The 22,305-nt window shown below is 39.6% G+C and overlaps 1 protein-coding gene and 1 non-coding gene across 2 annotated transcripts; one reads left to right on the plus strand and one right to left on the minus strand.

The window, feature by feature from the left end:
- Positions 1-326: 326 nt before the first annotated feature.
- Positions 327-433, minus strand: LOC114417588. The gene has a single exon (XR_003667848.1). It is a non-coding gene; the product is annotated as a small nucleolar RNA R71 (small nucleolar RNA).
- A 9,569-nt stretch (positions 434-10,002) lies between these two features.
- On the plus strand, positions 10,003-21,872 carry LOC114416075 (putative pentatricopeptide repeat-containing protein At3g15200). The gene is made up of 3 exons (XM_028380953.1): positions 10,003-10,094; positions 10,157-10,490; positions 21,345-21,872. Exons 1-3 carry the CDS (start codon positions 10,003-10,005, stop codon positions 21,870-21,872), a joined length of 954 nt encoding a protein of 317 aa, XP_028236754.1.
- The last annotated feature ends 433 nt before the right edge of the window (positions 21,873-22,305 follow it).

Genomic DNA, 22,305 nt, shown 5'->3' on the forward strand with positions numbered 1-22,305 from the left:
ATTTCACCTACGAAAGCATGTGCATCCAATACCCTGATGAGGATGTCCCATATGTTCTCAAAACTAAACTAATCCATTTGCTTCCAAAGTTTCATGGCCTTGCAGGTGAAGACCCGCACAAACATCTGAAAGAATTCCATATTGTTTGCTTCACCATGAAACCCCCAGATGTCCAGGAGGATCACATATTTCTGAAGGCCTTTCCTCATTCTTTAGAGGGAGTGACAAAGGATTGGCTTTATTACCTTGCTCCATGGTCCATCACGAGCTGGGATGACCTCAAGAGAGTGTTCTTAGAAAACATTCTCCCTGCTTCCAGGACCACGACCATCAGAAAGGATATTTCAAGCATTAGACAATTCAGTGGAGAGAGCCTACATGAATACTGGGAGAGATTTAAAAAATTATGTGCCAGTTGCCCTCACCACCAGATTTCAGAGCAGTTTCTCCTCCAATATTTTTATGAAGGACTCAGTAACATGGAGAGAAGTATGATAGATGTTGCCAGTGGTGGAGCCCTTGGAGACATGACCCCTGTTGAAGCAAGAAATTTAATTGAGAAGATGGCTTCAAACTCCCAGCAATTTAGTGCTAGAAGTGATGCTATTGTCATTAGAGGAGTGCATGAAGTAGGCACAAATTCATCTTCATCAGCCGAGACTAAGAAGCTTGAAGGTAAACTAGATGCCTTGGTTAACCTGGTAATCCAACTGGCCATGAATCAAAAATCTACACTTGTCGCCAGACTCTGTGGTTTATGCTCCTCTGCCGATCACCACACAGACCTTTGCCCTTCTGTGCAACAATCTGAAGCAATTGAACAGCCTGAAGCTTATGCTGCAGACATCTACAATAGACCTCCTCAACCTCAGTAGCAAAATCAGCAACAACAGAACAATTATGACCTCTCTAGCAACAAGTACAATCCTGGGTGGAGGAATCATCCCAACCTTTGATGGTCGAGTCCTTCACAACAGCAACAATAACAACAGCCTTATTTCCAGAATGTTGCTGGCCCAAGCAGACCATACGTTCCTCCACCAATCCAGCAGCAACAACAACAACAGCAACATCCCCAGAAACAACAAACAGTTGAGGCTCCTCCACAACCTTCCCTTGAAGAACTTGTGAGGCAAATGACTATGCAAAACATGCATTTTCAACAAGAGACCAGAGTCTCCATTCAGAGCTTAACTAATCAAATGGGACAATTGGCTACACAGTTAAATTAACAACAGTCCCAGAATTCTGACAGATTACCTTCTCAATCTGTCCATAATCCCAAAAATGTGAGTGCCATTACATTGAGGTCGAGAAAGAAGTGTCAAGGACCTCAACCAGCAACATCTTCCTCATCCACAAATGAACCTGCCCAACTTCACTTTACTCCAGAAAAAGATGATGACAAAAATTTAAAGAGTAAGTTACCTAACAATTTCTATGCAGGTGAATCTAAATAGAAGCAACATATCCCTCTTCCATTCCCTCCAAGAGCAATTTCCAACAAAAAAATGGAAGAGACAGAGAAGGAGATATTGGAAACATTTAGAAAAGTAGAGGTAAACATACCTTTGCAGGATGCAATAAAGCAAATTCCAAGATATGCTAAATTCATGAAAGAGCTGTGCACTCATAAGTGGAAGCTTAAAGGAAGTGAAAGAATTAGTATGGGCAGAAATGTCTCCACATTGATTGGTAAATATGTTCCCCAAATCCCTGAAAAATGTAAAGATCTAGGTACATTCAGCATACCTTGTATTATAGGGAACAATAAGTTTGACAATGCCATGCTAGATTTAGGAGCTTCTGTTAGTGTTATGCCTCTGTCAATTTTTAATTCTCTATCTCTTGGTTCTTTGTAGTCAACTAATGTGGTAATTCACTTAGCTAGTAGAAGTGTTACCTATCCTGCTGGTTTCATAGAGGATGTCTTAGTTAGAGTTGGTGAACTGATTTTCCCTGTTGATTTTTATATTTTGAATATGAAGGAGGGATTTTCTAAAGGATCAGTTCCTATCATTCTAGGCAGACCTTTTATGAAAACTACTAGAACTAAGATAGATGTATATGCAGGCACACTATCTATGGAGTTTGGTGATATAACTACTCATTTTAATATTCTTGATGCTATGAAACACCCATCTGAAGATCTTTCTGTATTTTGTGCTGAAATAATTGACCATATTGTTGATGAATACATGACTGATCTTCATTCTAATCTGCATGCCTGTCACTCTTCATGCATTGAATCTGAATTTGTACTTGATCATATGTCTGAATTTGATGTTGAGAGTGAATCTAAATTTGATATTGATTACATGTCTAGTGATGTTTTACCTCTTGAGATTGATTTTATAGAGTAAGATAGAACTAACCATGTTTTTGGAAGTACACATACCTCTGACTTTCTATATGAGGTACAGGCTGAGAAACCATCTCTTTCTACCATTATCCAGCCGCCCACACCAGAATTGAAGCCTTTGCCATCAAATTTAAAATATGCTTACTTGGATGATAGCAAAAGTTTTCTAGTGATTATATCTGCCTCCCTTGTTGATGAGCAAGAGGAGAAGTTGTTATCAGTTCTCAAGAAGCATAAGAAGGCTATAGGCTAGACCCTGGCGGACATTCCTGGTATTAGCCCATCCACATGTATGCATTGAATAAATTTAGAAGATGGGGATAAACCAGTAAGACAGCCACAGAGAAGACTCAACCCGGTGATTCTTGATGTAGTGAAGAAGGAGGTAACCAAGCTTTTGCAAGCTGAAATCATTTATCCTATCTCCAACAGCCAATGGGTGAGTCCCGTCCAGGTAGTTCCGAAGAAAACCGGCCTCACCGTGATAAAAAATGAGAAGGATGAGTTGATTCCTACTCGGGTGCAGAACAGTTGGAGAGTATGCATCGACTATAGGAGGCTGAACTAGGTTACCAAAAAGGACCATTTTCCACTGCCATTCATTGATCAGATGCTTGAACGCCTGGCATGTAAATCTCACTACTGTTTCCTTGATGGTTTTTCTGGTTATATGCAAATCACTATTGCTCCTGAGGATCAGAAAAACACCACATTCACCTTCCCCTTCGGCACTTTTGCCTATAGGAGGATGCCTTTCGGCCTGTGCAATGCCCCTGGTACCTTCCAGCGGTGCATGATTAGTATTTTTAGTGATTTTTTAGAAAATTGCATAGAGGTGTTTATGGATGATTTCACTGTATATGGATCCTCTTTTGATGTTTGTTTGGATAGTCTGAAAAAAGTTTTGAATAGATGCACTGAAACTAACCTTGTTCTAAATTTTGAAAATGTCATTTTATGGTTTAGCAAGGTATAGTTTTAGGCCACATTATTTATAATAAGGGCATTGAGGTAGATCCTGCAAAAATTTCTATTATTTCCAAATTGCCTTACCCCTCTTGTGTGGGAGAGATTTTAGCAAAGTAGCCCTTCCACTATCCAACTTGTTGCAAAAGGAGGTGGAGTTTGACTTTAATGATAAATGCAAAGAGGCCTTTCATTGCCTCAAAAGAGCACTGACTACCACTCCTATCATTCAGGCACCTGATTGGACAACCCCATTTGAGCTAATGTGCGATGCATCCAATTACACATTGGGGGTTGTCCTTGCCCAAAAGTTCTCCTTACTTCAGCTTACTTCTTTTCCACCATGACTTAGGGAGTTTTTCTTTTCCTATCTCTTCCTTTACTTTTATTACATTTGTCCGATTCTATTTGATGGCTTAATTGCTTTTAATCTGTTAATTGTGCTACATTGAGGACAATGTGTTGTTTAAGTATGGGGGGAGTGTGTTCTTTGGTTTTTGTTTTGTTAGTTGTGTTAAATTATTTTAATTTTGTTAGTTTTGTTGTGTTAAATTTGCATGTTTGTCTTTGAATTATAGGATATGTTCAAGTAATGGGTAATTGTTCTGAAAATAAAAGTCTCTTCACATTTTGTGATTTGAAATCCTTGTTTTTCCTCTACATGTAATGATAGTTTTGAAAGCTCAATTTGAAAGTGATAAGTTTACCTTTGTGAGAATTTGAGCCATCCATCATCATAATCTTTTGGTGTGTTTTGCCCCATTGATTGCTTGCACAATAGCCTTGGCTTGATTCTTGTTGATGCTTCCTAATTCACATGCATATTTGGAAATGATTTAGGCAATTTTGTTCTTATAAGCTTCTAGCCAAATGGACTTACCATGAATTAATTCATTTGATAGCCCCTTTGAGCCTATGTTCCCCTTTCTTTGTTTTGAAGCTCATTACAAGCCTTAAGTGAAAAACCATGATATCACCTTACCCTTAAGGAATATTGGAGCTTTGAAATTGTTTTGGGAATAAGTGTGTGTGTGGTGGGGGGGGGGGCTATGTTTCATTGGAAGATATGATTTTTGGCCATGCTTAATGTTTTATTTTGGCCATGCTTGATGAATATATATATTGCCTAGTTCTTGCTTTAATCTTCAATTTCGTACTGTTCAATCTAAAAAAAACAAGTAAAAAAAAATTCAGTTTCTGCAAATTCTTCAATTTCGTACTGTTCAATAAAAAAAGAAGAAGAAAAGAAGTGAAGTTGAATAAATGAGGTCTTGTTATGAGGACTTGATTTGGGAGCCTTGGTTGATTTTGTTGATATTAGAGGGTTTGGGTTTACTACTTGTCCTTAATTTCCACTTATTCCCCATTGCTCCACTATTCCTTTGGGATTTAGCTACTTATTCCATATTTTTCCCTACCTTGTCCTTGACCCCATTACAACCTTAAAAGACCTTTTGATCCTTATGTGCTTGTGTTTATGGGTTGATTGTCAATTTTAGAATCTTGCCAAGTCTATGTGGTGTTTGTTTTCATGGGTGCTTCGAGGGTAAACAATAGCCTAGACACTTGAGAGATAGAGTGTATATCTTGTGAGGCTTTATCACTTTTCATTATTGAGCAGATTTACTATTTTGCCATGATTGGGTTGCTTGGATGATTTTCACGAATGTCTTGTCTCTTTGGATCTCTTCATGTTAGATGTTACCCATTCCTTTCATTCCTTGATGTTCATTGAGAAATATGTAAATGTTTTGTTTGTCTCTCTTTGATATCCTTGGCTTTTGTTCTTTATTTCATTTTGCCTAGGAGTGCAAAAGGCTAAGTATGGGGGGTTTTGATGTGCCATTATTTTCTCTTATTTCTTAACCCTTTTTGCACCATTTTAAGTAATGATTAGTCTTAATTGTCAAATTAATTAGGCAGTTTTATTATTTGGGCCCTTTCAACTAATTTGATGTTTTTAATCTAATTTCAGGAATTAATGAAGCATTGGGTTTGAATCCAGAATTGGGCTTGGATTTGAAGAGGATAGACTATTTTATTCTACAAAATTAGATCTTATCTTATCTTATCTTATCTAGATATTATTTAGATTTGATCTCATCTAGATATTATTTCATCTAGATCTTATTTTATCTTATCTTAACTAAATTTGATTTGATTTTATTTATGGGCTTGGATTTAAAACATATTTGTAAGCTTTGGGGCTGGAAAACTATATAACAACACCAAGGTTCTAGTTTAGGCCCCTCTCTCTCTCTCTCTCTCTTCTCTCCTCTCTCTCCTCTTTCGTTTGGAGTTTGAGGCTTCTCTTCTTCTTTTAGACACTTTTTCGTTTTGCAATTCCAGTTGTTACTTTTCATTTTAGCAATAAAATTTCGTTCTCTATTGATTAATGGAAGGCTAAGTCTCCAGCGTTGTTTTCTCTTGAGGATCAAGCACAGTTCTCTTTGAGTTTCTATTATTACTATTAAATTCTGTTCACTTTTTCCTCTTCACTAATTACTCTAAAATTGCTGCTATTAATTCATGCATGCTTAGTGCTTGATTAATTGTCTCTGCGCTTAATTTACATTCATGCTTAATGATCGTTCATGATTAATTGGTGTATGTGTTGCTTAATCACGTAATGAATGCCTTATGTTAAATTTCGCTTAGTAATTTAATTTAGGGTTGGATTAGGTGGTTAAATTGATAAAGGATAAATTCTCGCAACCTAAGATAAGAGACTTGCTTGTGAATCAAGGGGAAGCAACATATTTTAATTCTGATATTTTTCTAATTCAATTTTACTCGCTATTTGATTTACAAAAGCGAACAACCCCCCCCCCCCCAATTTGTTACTATTTCCTACTATCTGTTATGAATATTTGGTTTATCATTGCTCGTTGTGAAACGACCTAGGATCACTTTCTTTTGATTTGGGTACGGCCTCGATCACAAGGACCATAACAATTCTTGTAACATGGCTTGGCTTGAAAGGAATTTGGTTTTTCTAAGAATTCAAATACCATGCGATAAAGAGAGCAATCAATGTCTTACAAATTTCACACAATCCCTCCTTCTCATATCAACAATCATCCAAAGACCTATCAATTTTTCAATCAAATTGGGCCTATGCCACTATTTTTAAAACTTGAATCATAGCTTTATTTTCTTCACTTCCTTAATCATCTTTTTATTTTTCTCTCTTTTATTTTATTTTATTTGGAAGGACTAAAGTTTACAAATGTTTAAGAATTAAGGTTGTGAAACAAAATTCAATGAACATGAAAATGACCTATGATTGTACCCAAATTGATCCTCGGGCGTACTTCCCCAAACTTACTTTCAACCCAACATACAATTGCTCTACTATCCTATGGTTCTAAGGTTCACAATAATCAACAACAAAAATACCTTGATCATGTCTAAAGAGACACACAACATTAATCACAAGAGAATAATTCAAAGCCAATTTTGCCATCATTAATCAGAACATTGGTCATGTCTAAAGTGGGACACAACATTATTCAAAGGGTTGCACTCATCATTCACATTAGAGATACACCACTCAAACTATTTTTCAAGCATTATAAATTTGTCATCAAAGTCATGCAGTACTTGAATTTTCTAAAAACACAATGCATACAATACTTGAACTTCAGCTGAGTGCTCTTGATGGAGGTGAAGCATAACAACCATCTTCTGAATCCTAAGTGACTCAAAAGGACTCCATTGATGTGCAGGATCTAGTGGAGCTTCAGCTTCTGAACCTTCTTCCATTTGGTTAATGTTTCTAGCTGCAAGCTCTCTAGCCATTATCCATTCATGATCAATAAACCTCATTTCAAGCTTCTTGAGACGCCTTTCGGTAATCTCACCAGAGGCTATGGTAAATACCAAAGTCTCATTAGATACATCAACATTGAAGTAGTCAATGAATCTTGAGGCAAGCACAACATGAGGAAATTCACAATCCACCAGGCAATGAATTTCAACATAATGTCTTCAATCAGCAGTACCTAGTTCATCTTGATATCTGATTTATTCATTACCTGAGCATGTTTGCATGACCTTGGTGTGAGAATGTAGATAATGAGGTAAACTAACATTCTGTCCTTTGCAGTCAGTACACCAACTCCTAAGCAATTCTTTAAGTTCCTAGCTAGGTCAAGAAGCATTCCCCTATAGGTTTGCATCTTGTTGTACCTATCAGGTGTTTCATTGAACTTGCAGACTCCACCTATGTCCAGACCAATTACTTCCTTCCACAAAGCGACATCAATGACTATATCTACTCCATTAACAGTAGATAAGAGGTTACCTTCAAGCCTTAATTGCACCAGCTTTGACAGTCCTTGTACTTCCAACAGATTGGGGAAGCTGACCCTTGTTGAGAAAACAATTAATACGATGCATTAATCGATTCAAATAGAAAACCTTAAACCATAGCACCATAATAGCATGAATGGTAATCAATTAAAACATAGGGTAATTGATTAAAATAGAAAGTTTCAAAACTTATAAACATATAACAACTCATTGTTTAATCTCTTGATAAACAATGTTTTCTCAACTTGACCTCTTACAAAAGATTTTCCAACTAAGAAATTGCTTAATCTTTCATACCAAGACCTAGGTGCTTGTTGCAAACCATACAGAGCCTTTTTTAGCTTGTAAACATGATTAGGATGTTTTGAGTCTACAAAACCTAGAGGTTCGTCTACATATATCTCTTCTTTAATGTATCCATTGAGAAAAGCACTATTCACATCCATTTGGTATAACCTGAAATCCATAATACATTCAAAAGAAAATAGCAGTCTAATTGCTTCCAATCACACAATAAACATTAAATAATTGATTAATCATAAACAACGATCAACAAATGAATTCAATGTTCAAATTACATAGGAAATGTCAAAAATGTTAAACCAAAGTAAACTAAGCTAAACTTAATGTCCCTATACCCTAAGTCTGATCTCTAACTCGGAGATAATACTGTGCCCACTGGATCCACAACGCCTTTAATCTCTCTGGCTCCAATAGTCTAGGATTGTTAAAATACTGCATGATGAAATAAATGATAATAAGTTAATAATGTAATACAAATTATAAAAAATTGAATTTGTTTGAAATAAACGTACCGCTTCCCAGTTATTCCTAAAACTTCCTAAAATGATGGTGGACATCCAGTGCATGACATAGTAGCCGCACTCAGTACTTCCTTTTTGTCTATTACACTAAATACATAATGAAATTTGGACATCATCAAGACCTTTAGGCTGAAATTTGGACATCAGTTGTTCCCTCATGTAAATGACGTACCTTGGCGACAATCCACCTAGCAGGAGTCTTTGATTTAGGCTGTGGAGCATCATCAAGACCTTTTAAAGCACTGTTCCAGATAAGTAACAATTAAAAACTGGTGTTGTTGAGGTATTTCAATGCAAATGTATTGAAAAGAACACTAACCTATTAATAATCCCCTTAAGGTAGTTGTCTGGCCTGTTATGCAATGAACAAAACCAGACAACTAGGTGTTCCTTGGGCAGGATGACCACCATCTGCCAGTGTTCGCTGTAGTGGAGACGAATATGGGTTAGTATATCAATAAACATTAATTAAATTAAGTTATTTAGGTAGGCTCTAAGATAGACATCGCGTTTTGAACTCTGCATCCAAGTCTTTATGTAACTTTCAGACTCAAATTGTGATTGCCCAGACCTCTGAATGGACTGTGGCTCGAGGAATCCATAGATATCAGAATTCCTCGCTCGCATACTTGTATTAGTGAGATGCCTGTTTATGTTAAGTCAAAGTTAAATATTTATGAATTAAAAGCAATAACTTAGGTAATTAAAAGTAATCTAAAATGACATACAGAATCCACAACTGTAACACTGATATACTGAGACATTGACCACCGTGTGTGTGTGTGTGTGTCATGAGTTCTCTTGCTTAAAATGCATGATACATAGCTGCTTCATTCAAGCCCTAGCTATTTACCAAGAGAATGCAACAATCAGTTTCTATTTACAAGTGCCTTGAAGCTTTGTTAAAAGAGGAACCTCTTGGGCCAGAAGACCATCAAATTCTCATTTTTTTTAACTTCAAATCTTCTCAAATTAAATCAGTAAAATTGTTTTAAATCATCTTCTACTCAAAACTCATTATTCAAATCATCAAATTTCATATAAAATAGAAAATTCTCAAAATTTTCAGTTCCAACCATATTCTTATATCCTATAGAATCCTTCAAATTATATCAATTTTTGTATTCATTGTGTTTTAAACCCACGACTGCAACTGGATTTTTGAAGTGCATGGTTGCTTCTGTTTCAGGGTGAGGAGGGATTAGTACATTTTCAGTGGCTTGATCGCACACAAAATGTTGTTGAGAAGACGTGTTCGGTGCCTGAAAACTACAGGGTTTGTCCAAAAGCCACTGAAAATCTCTGCAGATCTTTCGTATTTATATCCGAAGGTTGAAAATGCTGGTTGTGGTGCCAACTGGTACTTGATTTGTCTGCTATCAAGCCTGTTGTTTCTGGCTTCACCTCATCACTACTGTAGAGAGAGTCTGTAGTTTGACGCTGCACTAACATGGTTCCCAGAAAGAAAGGGGTGTTGTTGAGATATTCAGACCATTTAATGTCTTCTTATTCCGATGATTGCAAAGGTACAACAACATGAGCATCTTTATCTGCCTTGGTGGAAAAGTCTACTTGCAGCCCCCATGTTATTGTGCTGCTATGATCAAGAAAGTTAGTGCTGCCGCTTTGTAATTGGATGTTGCAGCTACTGATCCCATTGCTTATGCTTGCATTGTTGTTATTTCTGAAGGTACTTGTTTCCCAGTTCTGAACCCCATCAGAGGATATGGAAGAAGGGTTGTTGTTGTAGGGCTGATATAAAGATGTGGAACGTGATCCTGAATGGTTGGTGTGTTTTGGGGAACTTGCATGAGGCAAAGAGGGTGTGGAGAGACATAGTGGCTTCTCCATGCAAGCCTCATATATTTACCTATGCCACCTTCATTAAGGCATTGACCAAGAAAGAGAAACTTGGGACGGCTCTGAAGTTGTTCCGTGGCATGTGGGGCAAGGGTGGTAAACCAGATGTTGTGATATGCAACTGCATCATTGATGCTCTTTGTTTCAAGAAGAGGATTCCTGATGTGGCGTCCCTAAATTAATGACTGGTTTAATAGTAATGGTTTAAATAACAAAAACCATGGTAGATTTTTTTTTCTTCTTTTTCTTTTTCATTTCTTTCTCTTTTCACAATAATTAGGTTCAGAAGGAAAATCCTCACTATAGAGTCCTGAATGGCCAGTTCACAACCCTATTTGGAGTCATTTCTTTCTTACCACTCGTAATCTCTAAACTATTTTGCTGTTTCAAAAGGAAGAGTATACCAGCCATTACTTTAGGTCGTCACGTGAAAATAATAAAATAAAATACGGTCGGTCAACACCGGGTCCCCATCAATCCTCCCAAGCTTCCACAACATCCAAGTAATTCAACATCCAAATCATCACAAACTAACAAACAAGCAAAATAGGGCAAAGACAGAAAACTCTGCCCAAAACTCAAACCAAAATCACAGCCTTTTCTCACTTAAAGACCCCAGTAACATTTCCTTCGTTCCAATTCATTAACCGTTGGATCGACTTGAAAATTTTACTGGAAGTCTCTAGTACATAAGTCTACATTTTGACCGTTGGGATCTACTAGCAAACATCCAGAACTCATTCTGTACTACTCTTTCCACAGCCAACCACACAAGCATTTTTCTGCACAAAGCCAAAATTCTGCCGCACCTATTTGACAGCAAAATTCTGCATAAGTGCAGATTTTCGAAAACCACTCATGCCTTCATCCAATTTTGCCCAAATTGAATCCTAGAAGTCCTAAATCATGTATCAATCATGTCTAAACCAAGGACAAGCTTCAAACCACAGCAACACAAAATCTAGGTATTCAAAACCCCTCAATTTAATGGATTTTCAAGGTTTGAGAAGTGAAATTGAGAATAGGGTAAATTTGAAGCAAACTCTCACCTCACACAAGTCTATAACATCAATTTAAACTTGTTCAAACTGGATTTACACCTAAAATTCCCCCGAATAAAAATTTGACTCCTCAACACCAAAATTTACCCTAGAAATGGCTCTTTGTTCACTTTGGTCATTTGTTTTTCTCTCTAGCACAGCCCAAACTTTCTCATAAGTCCTAAATGGCATTTCAAGCTAGAATTAACTCACTCTAACCTCCAAATACCACTAAATCTAGATTTGGCCTTCCAACTCTCAAAGTCTCACTCTTTTTTCCACTCACAACACCATACTCTCACCTTCTAACCCTAGGTTAACTCTACCCTTCATCTCTAACAGTTTTCCATAAGCAATTTCAGCACATAACCATCACAAGCATCATCATAAAAACCCTAAAACACAATGGGTAAGCTTAACTCATCCAAACATGGCAAGTTCAACATGCTTTCAACAAATTTCTTCACAAATAACCATCATGAAGCAGAAACCTAGCAAGACTACCCATGATATCTCCCAAAACCCAATACCCACGAAAATCAAGTGAGAAAGAAGTCCACCCAAACCTGAAATTTCGAGGTCCCACACGTAGAGATGTGCTTCACGACTCCGAAAATGCCCTCCTTTCGCGATTTGGAGCAGAAATGATGACCAAAGGTTGGAGCTTTGTTGGAGCTTCAATGGTGGAGGAAGAAGAAGAGAATGGCAACGTGAGAGAGAGAAAAGAGCTTTCTGAAATTTTCTTTTGGCTGAGTGAGGAGAGAGAACATCTTTTGGTTAAAAAAAAAAGGCTTTTCTCTTTTCTTATTATTTTATTTAAGCTATGCCACATGTCTCCATTTGAGTGGAGCAAAAAGGGCCCACTTTCTCTTTTGATTGTGACCCATACTCAGCCACAAAAAGTGAGAAAATTCTGACCTTTGAAACGCTAAAATCCTACCTCGGTTTGTGTGCCATTTCTCTGATTCCAGTTCCTCGCATTTCTCTGCGTTCGTCGGGGTCAGTTTTCAAAAGTAAGCAATATATATATCAAAACGCTCAGAATAAAACCCCGAGCGTGGTTCAGAGGTTGGTTTTGCTAAATTTTAAGTCGCCTGCAAAACGATGATTTTTAAACTAATTAATTAAGAATTAACCCATAACCTCCCAGTTTTGGACTTCTCTTCCTTAATTAGCCTAACCCGCGTATCTTGCCCCCCACTATTCCTACTTCTACCACTATTCCTACTTCTACCAAGAACATATATGCATATACACTGAATAATACTTATATATATATATATATATATATATATATAATCATTCAAAATACATCGTTTTCAAAAATTTCGGGTAGAAATTTCCAGGATGTTACAATACTCCCACCCTTTTAGGAATTTCGTCCCCGAAATTAACTACTCTATGAACAAACTTGGGTACAATTCTCTCATCCTATCCTCCAACTTCCATGTAGAATCACCCTCATCGGTTCCCCACTGCACCTTCACCAACGCGATCTCCTTTCCTCTCAACGACTTCATTCTTTGGTCAGTGACCTTCTAAGGTTGTGCTTTATAGGTGAGGTTATCCTTCACCTGTACCTCGTCCACTGCAAGTATTTGTGATGGATCTGGGTTGTACCGTCTCAGTTGAGAGACATGAAACACAGGATGCAAATTCGATAAACTCGGAGGTAAGGCGATATGATAAGCTACAGGCCCAACCTTCTTCAAAATCCGGTACGGACCTAGATACTTGGGCGTCAACTTCCTAGATTTGAGAGCTCTTCCAACCCCAGTGACAGGAGAAACCTTCAAAAACACATGTTCTCCTTCCTGAAAATCTAGTGGCTTCCTCCTTCTATCATAATAGCTCTTCTGCCTATCTTGAGATGCTTTTATCTTCTCTCGAATCAATCTCACTTGTTCGTTAATCTGTTGTAGCATTTCAGGTCCAAGAAGTACTGCTTCTCCATCATCGTATGAACAAATAGGAGTTTTGCACTTTCGTCCATATAAAGCTTCAAAAGGAGCCATACCAATACTGGCTTGGTAGCTATTGTTGTAAGTAAACTCAATCAATGGCAAACAATCCATCCAGCTACCTTGTTGCTCTATAATACACGCCCGAAGTAGATCTTCCAAAGTCTGAATAGTTCGTTCATTCTGACCATCTGTTTGAGGATGATAAGCTGAACTAAGCTTCAGCTTTGTCCCCAAGGCTTCATGTAGACTTGTCCAAAATCGCGAAGTGAACCTCGGATCCCTGTCTGATACAATACTAGAAGGAATTCCATGCAACCTTACTACTTCCTTGATGTACAACTCCACTAGCTTCTCCATTCTATACTTCATATTCACTGGAATAAAATGAGCAGATTTGGTGAGTCGATCTACTATGACCCACACAGCATCATGTCCACGACTAGTCTTGGGTAAACTAGATACCAAATCCATAGATATGCTCTCCCATTTCCATTCCGGAATTTCCAAGGGCTTCAATTCTCCTGATGGTCGCTGGTGCTCAGCCTTAGCCTTTTGACATGTCAAACATCTTGCTACATATTCAACTACATCTTTCTTCATGCCATGCCACCAAAAACTTCTCTTCAAATCTTGGTACATCTTAGTCATTCCTGGATGGAAACTAAGACGACTTTTATGCGCTTCTTCCAAGATCTTAACTTTCAAATCATCTAAAGATGGCACACATATCCTCCCCTTGAATCTAATTAACCCGGTTGTGTCCTTCTCAAACTCCACATCCTTATCTCCCAATGCATCTAACACCTTGCCTTGCAAAAACGGGTCATCCTCTTGAGCCTCGCGTATGTGATCTATGAATTCATTGGTAATCTGCAACACTCCCACAAATAAGCTCTTGGGTCGCACCTCGATTGCTAGATTCAAATCTCGGAATTCATCTATCAATCTCTGCTCCAAACTCATCATAGTCGCAACATGTAAGGGCTTCCGGCTTAGCGCGTCGGCTACTACATTAGCCTTTCCTGGGTGGTAGGAAAGACCAAAATCATAATCCTTGAGGAACTCCATCCATCTTCGTTGCCTCATATTGAGCTCCTTCTGATCGAACAAGTATTTGAGACTCTTGTGATCACTGAAAACTTCAAAACGAGTACCGTATAAATAATGCCTCCAAATCTTTAAAGCAAAGACCACCACTGCTAGTTCCAAGTCATGGGTCGGGTAGTTAACTTCATGAGGACGTAATTGACGTGAAGCATAAGCCACTACTCTTCCCTCTTGCATCAACACACACCCCAGGCCTTGCCCGCTTGCATCGCAATACACTTCAAATGGTCTCTTAGGGTCGGGTAAAATTAACACCGGAGCTGTCGTCAACCGCCTCTTCAACTCTTGGAAACTTTGATCACACTTCTCATTCCAGACAAACTTCTCGTTCTTATGAGTCAACTTAGTTAGGGGCAATGCCAATTTAGAAAATCCCTCAATGAATTTTCTATAATAGCCAGGCAACCCCAAGAAGCTTCGAACCTCCGTTGGAGTTGTCGGTTGTTGCCACTCCATAACCGACTCCACCTTGTTCGGATCCACCGCAACCCCGTCCTTAGAAATCATGTGCCCCAAGAACTGCACTTTCTCCAACCAAAAGTCACATTTCGACAGTTTGGCGAACAACTTCCTATCCCTCAGGATATGCAACACAATCCTCAAGTGCTTCTCATGCTCCTCCTTATTCCTTGAATACACTAGGATATCATCAATGAACACAACCAAGAACTGATCCAAGTAATCATGGAATATACGGTCCATATAGTCCATGAAAATAGCCGGAGCATTAGTCACTCCAAATGGCATGACTAAATACTCGTAGTGCCCATACCGGGTCCGAAACGCAGACTTTGGGATATCTTCCTTCTTAACTCGGATTTGATGATACCCCGATCGCAAATCTATCTTCGAAAATACCGTCGCTCCCCTCAATTGGTCAATCAAATCATCTATCCTTGGTAGAGGATATTTGTTCTTGATAGTGACCTTGTTTAGCTGCCGGTAGTCTACACACATCCTCATACTTCCATCCTTCTTTTTAACCAACAAGACCGGCGCTCCCCACGGTGATGCGCTTGGGCGAACAAATTGTTTGCTCAAAAGATCCTGCACTTGTGCCTTCACCTATGCTAGTTCTACCGGAGACATTCTATAAGGCGCGATCGACACTGGATTCGCCCCAGGCACCAAGTCAATAATGAATTCCACTTCCCTCTCTGGTGGTAATTCACAAATGTCGTCAGGGAAAACCTCTGGAAATTCTGACACCACCGGTATACTACTAACTTCAGCGTCCTCTTCCAAATTCATAGAGAACAACACCATGTAAGTTCGAACATCCTCCGTTCCTTCGTTGGTCGCATCCCCTTTCAAAGATTCACTTGGAACTACATCTCCACCAAACACTAGCATCTTCTCCTTGCAGTCTAGAAAGATATGGTTAGTAGATAACCAATCCATCCCCAAGATCACATCTAGGTGAGCTAAAGGTAGGCAAATCAAGTCCGCCATAAAAGATTGACCCTCAACAATTATAGGACACTTCAAACACACCTGAGAGGTGGTTACAGGCTCGCTCGTCGGAGTAGACACCACCATATCATATGGTAACTCCGTCGCACATAACCCCAACCTCTCCACACATGCATGAGATATGAAAGAATGTGTGGCACCCGAATCATAAAGTACATCTAGTAGTTTATCAGCAATCAAACACTTACCCCGTATCAAATCGTCGGAGGCAGCTGCTTCTGAACCACTCATAGCAAATACCCGAGAGGGTACTTTTGGTCTTCCACCACTAGTGTTGTTGTTGCTAACATTACCGCTCCTTGTGGAATTAGTGGGTCCACGATTGACGGTGTTGGAATTGGCAGTCACCGTCGGTCTCCCGGTCACCCTACATTCTCGAGCATAATGGCCCACCTTGCCACACACATAACAACGGTTCTCCTGTGTCTGCTGGAGTTGTGGGCAATTCCTCTTAAGATGCGGTCCCCCACACTGAAAGCACTGTACCCCAGTCCCCCTTGACTGGCTCATGTTGGAGGTAGCCATAGGTTGCTTCCCCTTGTTGCTAGCATACGGCTTCATCCTCTTGTTACCATTTCCTCTAAAAGGATAGTTTCTCTGCAGTCCTCCAACGCCTCTAGCTTGCCTCTCCTTCATCTTATCCTCAAAAATCCTGCACTTTGTTACCAGCTGGTTAAAATCCGTGATCTGCATATAACTAACTGCCTGTTGGATCTCCAATCGAAGCCCATTCTCGAACTGAGCACATAAATCTTCCTCATTCCGAGCATCTTGGTATTGAGGCCAATACTGCAGAAGCTCATTAAACTTAGCCGTGTACTCCCCAACAAACATGTTTTCTTGCTTCAAATCCAGAAATTCCCTCGCCTTCCGCTTCCTGAGATCTCGTGGAAAGTAATTCTCCAGGAATTTGTCCTTGAAGGCATTCCAAGGAATCAAGCCTCCAGGTGCAACAAACGAAGGATTCACGAACTTCCACCAATTCTCGGCCTCCCCTTGGAGCATAAATGTCGCATAAAGGACCTTATGCTCCTCAAGGCAACCCATCGCCTCGAAAATCTTCTCCGTCTCAGCTAACCACAACCTAGCACCTTCCGGATCATAGTCTCCACTAAACTTTGGCGGGTGGTTCTTACGGAAAGCCATGAGTCCCCGATACTCCGCCGGCTCCACATCACGTTCCTGCACTAGAGTTTCCAGCACATCGGTGATGCGGTCGAGGACATCACAGTTCTGATCCCTACCACGTCCTGCCATACCTAACCTGTAGGGAAGCTATTAGTACCCAAGAAATCCTAATGAGAGAGTGTACCACACAGGCTATGACAGTTATAACAACATCCTTCTCTTTATACATACTTATACACACAACAATCCTATGAATCAATCACACATTCATGCTCAAGACAAAAAGGCAGAAATACACACCATGTGTGACTTAACGTCACTCCCCGAAACCTACTTCCAAGTTTCAGAGATACACAGCATTCACACAGCAAGACCATAACAGGTTCACTAGGATCCAACTTTTGCTCTGATACCACCAATTGTGGCGTCCCTAAATTAATGTCTGGTTTAATAGTAATGGTTTAAATAACAAAAACCATGGTAGATTTTTTTTTCTTCTTTTTCTTTTTCATTTCTTTCTCTTTTCACAATAATTAGGTTCAGAAGGAAAATCCTCACTATAGAGTCCTGAATGGCCAGTTCACAACTCTATTCGGAGTCATTTCTTTCTTACCACTCGTAATCTCTAAACTATTTTGCTGTTTCAAAAGGAAGAGTATACCAGCCATTACTTTAGGTCGTCACGTGAAAATAATAAAATAAAATACGGTCGGTAAACTCTTTTGCAAATAAAGTTTGCTAATACTTTCTTTTCAAATAACAAGATTAAACATAAGTACATTCATCATTTAAAAGTTGTCCAAAATATGGGAGTTTTACAAAATACATAGTGTCATCCAGAGCAAAGGTGTCCACTGTGGTGGCTTTAGCCACACGTATACAATCATCAAATTCCTATACAATAGGTCTACCCATACAAAAACAAAAGAGTAAACCTGTCAGTTAGTCCTAGATACACCCACCCTCAAAAGTATACAAAACTAATCCAATGAGTTGTCTACTATGATGAAGAGCCTCCACTGATCGCCATCTCTCCAGGACCACTATCCTCCGTAGAGTCTGCCTCAGATGCCGACATTACGTCCTCGGGAGAATCCACCTCAGGGAGTGGGTCCTCATCACCCTCTAGAAAGTCAAGAGCATCCACATCAGGCTCAGGAGGTAGCTCCTCGGGATCCTCCTCAGGGTCTTCCTCGGATGACGTCACCTCGATCACTTGGACTGGCTCCACTAGACGGTATGGTGTAGGCGTGGGTAGTATCCACTCCACAGTACGCTGAAGCGTGCGCACAGGTTCATCTGGATGCACCAATGAAGTAGCCGTAAATCGAATCGTGCCCCGAAATCGGCACCTCGTGTTGCCTTTGAGTGTCTCCCAAGCTACCTCTAGGCACTCAATCTCCACTCGATCATGGATTAGCTGCGCCGCCATCACGATCTACAAGAAAGAAAAGAAAGGGGTAGACTCTTTCACAAGAATCTAACTAGGCCGCAACACAATGCGTCTCATAACACTACATGCAAGTAAAAGGGGTGTCTCTAGGCTTTTCATCTCTGGTAATCGATTACACAGCCTTGGTAATCGATTACCAGAGGCCAAACTCGAATTACACAGCTTCAGGACATGAAAACCTGAAAAAGGCACTGTGTAATCGATTACACATACCTGGTAATCAATTACCAGTGACCTATTCCTCTGTGTAATCGATTACACAGACTGGTAATCGATTACCAGAGGCCTCCACAATCTTCCAGTTCCCTTTTTAAGCCTGGTAATCGATTACACCCCTTGGTAATCGATTACCAGAGACCATCTTAGCCTCCTATCTTCATTTTTAAGCCTTGTAATCGATTACCCACCCTTGGTAATCGATTACCAGAGGCCATATCCCATATATCAATCAAAATTCATAGCTGGCCAGCCACCACACAAGCCTCCTTGCTTTGTGGTCTTTGTTCCTTTTATCTGTTGACTGCTAGGAGCTCGCCTGTTTAGGTACATCACAGGTTCTCACTGACTGACTATGCCCGGGTTGGGTCGGGATTGGTCAAGCTTGGTTTTGGGCAATAGCACCGCACCTGACGTCCCCAAGGTCTCCTGACCCCCGCGACATATCTCCAGGTACCACTCTGTGGTCAACGAATAAAAGCAGGAAGTTTCACCCTTCTACACTTCCTCATCTCAAGCTTGTAGGATTATGGGGTACCCATGACATGTGGTACTAGGTGGCGGTCGGGAGATGGTGCACAACAAGTTTTCCACATCCACAAATCGCGCATAAACCCACCATCCCCTGTTGCCCACCTCCAACTGAGCTCACGTACTCCCACGTAGCCCATATCCTCGTTTCTCTCAACACCGGGTCCCCATCAATCCACCCAAGATTCCACAACATCCAAGTAATTCAACATCCAAATCATCACAAACTAACAAACCAAGAAAAATAGGGCAAAGACATAAAACTCTGCCCAAAACTCAAACCAAAATCACAGCCTTTTCTCACTTAAAGACCCCAGTAACATTTCCTTCGTTCCAATTCGTTAACCGTTGGATCGACTCAAAAGTTTTACTGGAAGTCTCTAGTACATAAGTCTACATTTTGACCGTTGGGATCTACTAGCAAACATCCAGAACTCATTCTGTACTACTCTTTCCACAGCCAACCACACAAGCATTTTTCTGCACAAAGCCAAAATTCTGCCGCACCTATTTGACAGCAAAATTCTGCATAAGTGCAGATTTTCGAAAACCACTCATGCCTTCATCCAATTTTGCCCAAATTGAATCCTAGATGTCCTAAATCATGTATCAATCATGTCTAAACCAAGGACAAGCTTCAAACCACAGCAACACAAAATCTAGGTATCCAAAACCCCTCAATTTAATGGATTTTCAAGGTTTGAGAAGTGAAATTGAGAATAGGGTAAATTTGAAGCAAACTCTCACCTCACACAAGTCTATAACATCAATTTAAACTTGTTCAAACTGGATTTACACCTAAAATTCCCCCGAATCAAAATTTGACTCCTCAACACCCAAATTTACCCTAGAAATGACTCTTTGTTCACTTTGGTCATTTGTTTTTCTCTCTAGCACAGCCCAAACTTTCTCATAAGTCCTAAATGGCATTTCAAGCTAGAATTAACTCACTCTAACCTCCAAATACCACTAAATCCAGATTTGGCCTTCCAGCACTCAAAGTCTCACTCTTTTTTCCACTCACAACACCATACTCTCACCTTCTAACCCTAGGTTAACTCTACCCTTCATCTCTAATAGTTTTCCATAAGCAATTTCAGCACATAACCATCACAAGCATCATCATAAAAACCGTAAAACAGAATGGGTAAGCTTAACCCATCCAAACATGGCAAGTTCAACATGCTTTCAACAAATTTCTTCACAAATAACCATCATGAAGCAGAAACCTAGCAAGACTACCCATCATAACTCCCAAAACCCAATACCCACGAAAATCAAGTGAGAAAGAAGTGCACCCAAACCTGAAATTTCGAGGTCCCACACGTAGAGATGCGCTTCACGACTCCGAAAATGCCCTCCTTTCGCGATTTGGAGCAGAAATGATGACCAAAGGTTGGAGCTTTGTTGGAGCTTCAATGGTGGAGGAAGAAGAAGAGAATGGCAACGTGAGAGAGAGAAAAGAGCTTTCTGAAATTTTCTTTTGGCTGAGTGAGGAGAGAGAACAACTTTTGGTTAAAAAAAAAGGCTTTTCTCTTTTCTTATTATTTTATTTAAGCTATGCCACATGTCTCCATTTGAGTGGAGCAAAAAGGGCCCACTTTCTCTTTTGATTGTGACCCATACTCAGCCACAAAAAGTGAGAAAAATCTGACCTTTGAAATGCTAAAATCATGCCTCGGTTTGCATGCCATTTCTCTGATTTCAGTTCCTCGTGTTTCTCTGCGTCCGTCGGGGCCAGTTTTCGAAAGTAAGCAATATATATATCAAAACGCTCAGAATAAAACCCCGAGCGTGGTTCAGAGGTTGGTTTTGCTAAATTTTAAGTCACACGCAAAACGATGATTTTTAAACTAATTAATTAAGAATTAACCCATAACCTCCCAGTTATGGACTTCTCTTCCTTAATTAGCCTAACCCGCGTATCTTGCCCCCCACTATTCCTACTTCTACCAAGAACATATATGCATATACACTGAATAATACTTATATATATATATATATATATATATATATATATATATATATACATATATATATATAATCATTCAAAATACATCGTTTTCAAAAATTCCGGGTAGAAATTTCCAGGATGTTACACCTGAGGCCTTGGAGATTTTTTGTGACATGAGTGAGCGTGGTTGTGAACCGAATGTTGCTACTTACAAATCGCTTATTAAGTACATATGCAAGATACAGCAGATGGAGAAGGTTTACGAGCTGGTGGATGAGATGGAGAAGAAGAAGGGGAGTTGCTTGCCTAAAGTTGTTACTTATTGTTACTTGCTCAAGAGCTTGAAGGAGCCGGGGGAGATTTGCAGGGTTTTGGAAAGGATGGAGAGAAATGGATGTGGCATGAATGATGATGTTTATAACATGGTGTTGAGGTTGTACATGAAATGGGATGATGGGGATGGAGTGAGAAAAACATGGAAAGAAATGGAGAGGAATGGATGGGGACCAGATAGGAGATCATATACCATCATGATTCTTGAAAACTTTGAGAAAGGGAGAGTAAAGGATGCCGTGTGTTATTTAGAGGAGATGATATCTAAGGGAATGGTGCTAGAGCCAAGGACGAAGAAGCTAGTAAGTTCCATGAACATTCGGTTGAAGGGGAGGACAGAAAAATAGGAAGATGTTAAAGGGGGGACAACTAGTCTTTGAGCCTTGAGGTCTTGGAATTTGGTCTAATTGAAATGTTTGGACAATGTCTCCTTAGGCTTTGTAGTTTGGTTTGGTTGTAATCAATTTAGAAGTATGTTCACCTTGGTTGTAAAGCCTAAACCAAAACCATTATATCAAGTTTTGTAGAATGGTGAGAGACAGGTTTAGAATCTCTAGTGGAATGCAAATTGGCAGTAGTGTTTCACTCATGTAAATTGGCATTAGCGGGTACCAGTTCTTCAGAGATTTCAGAGACTTGTTGAGCTTTTAGAAGGAAATATGGTTATGGAAATGAGTAAAAACACTCGCTCCAGTAATGGTAATTAGTAAACTGCAAGTTAATGTCCTTTTTATGGGTATAGCTAGAACCTCAAGCATAGTTAGCTACATAGCGTTACTG

The sequence above is a fragment of the Glycine soja genome, chromosome 6 (assembly GCF_004193775.1).
Source record: "Glycine soja cultivar W05 chromosome 6, ASM419377v2, whole genome shotgun sequence".
NCBI lineage: Eukaryota > Viridiplantae > Streptophyta > Magnoliopsida > Fabales > Fabaceae > Glycine > Glycine soja.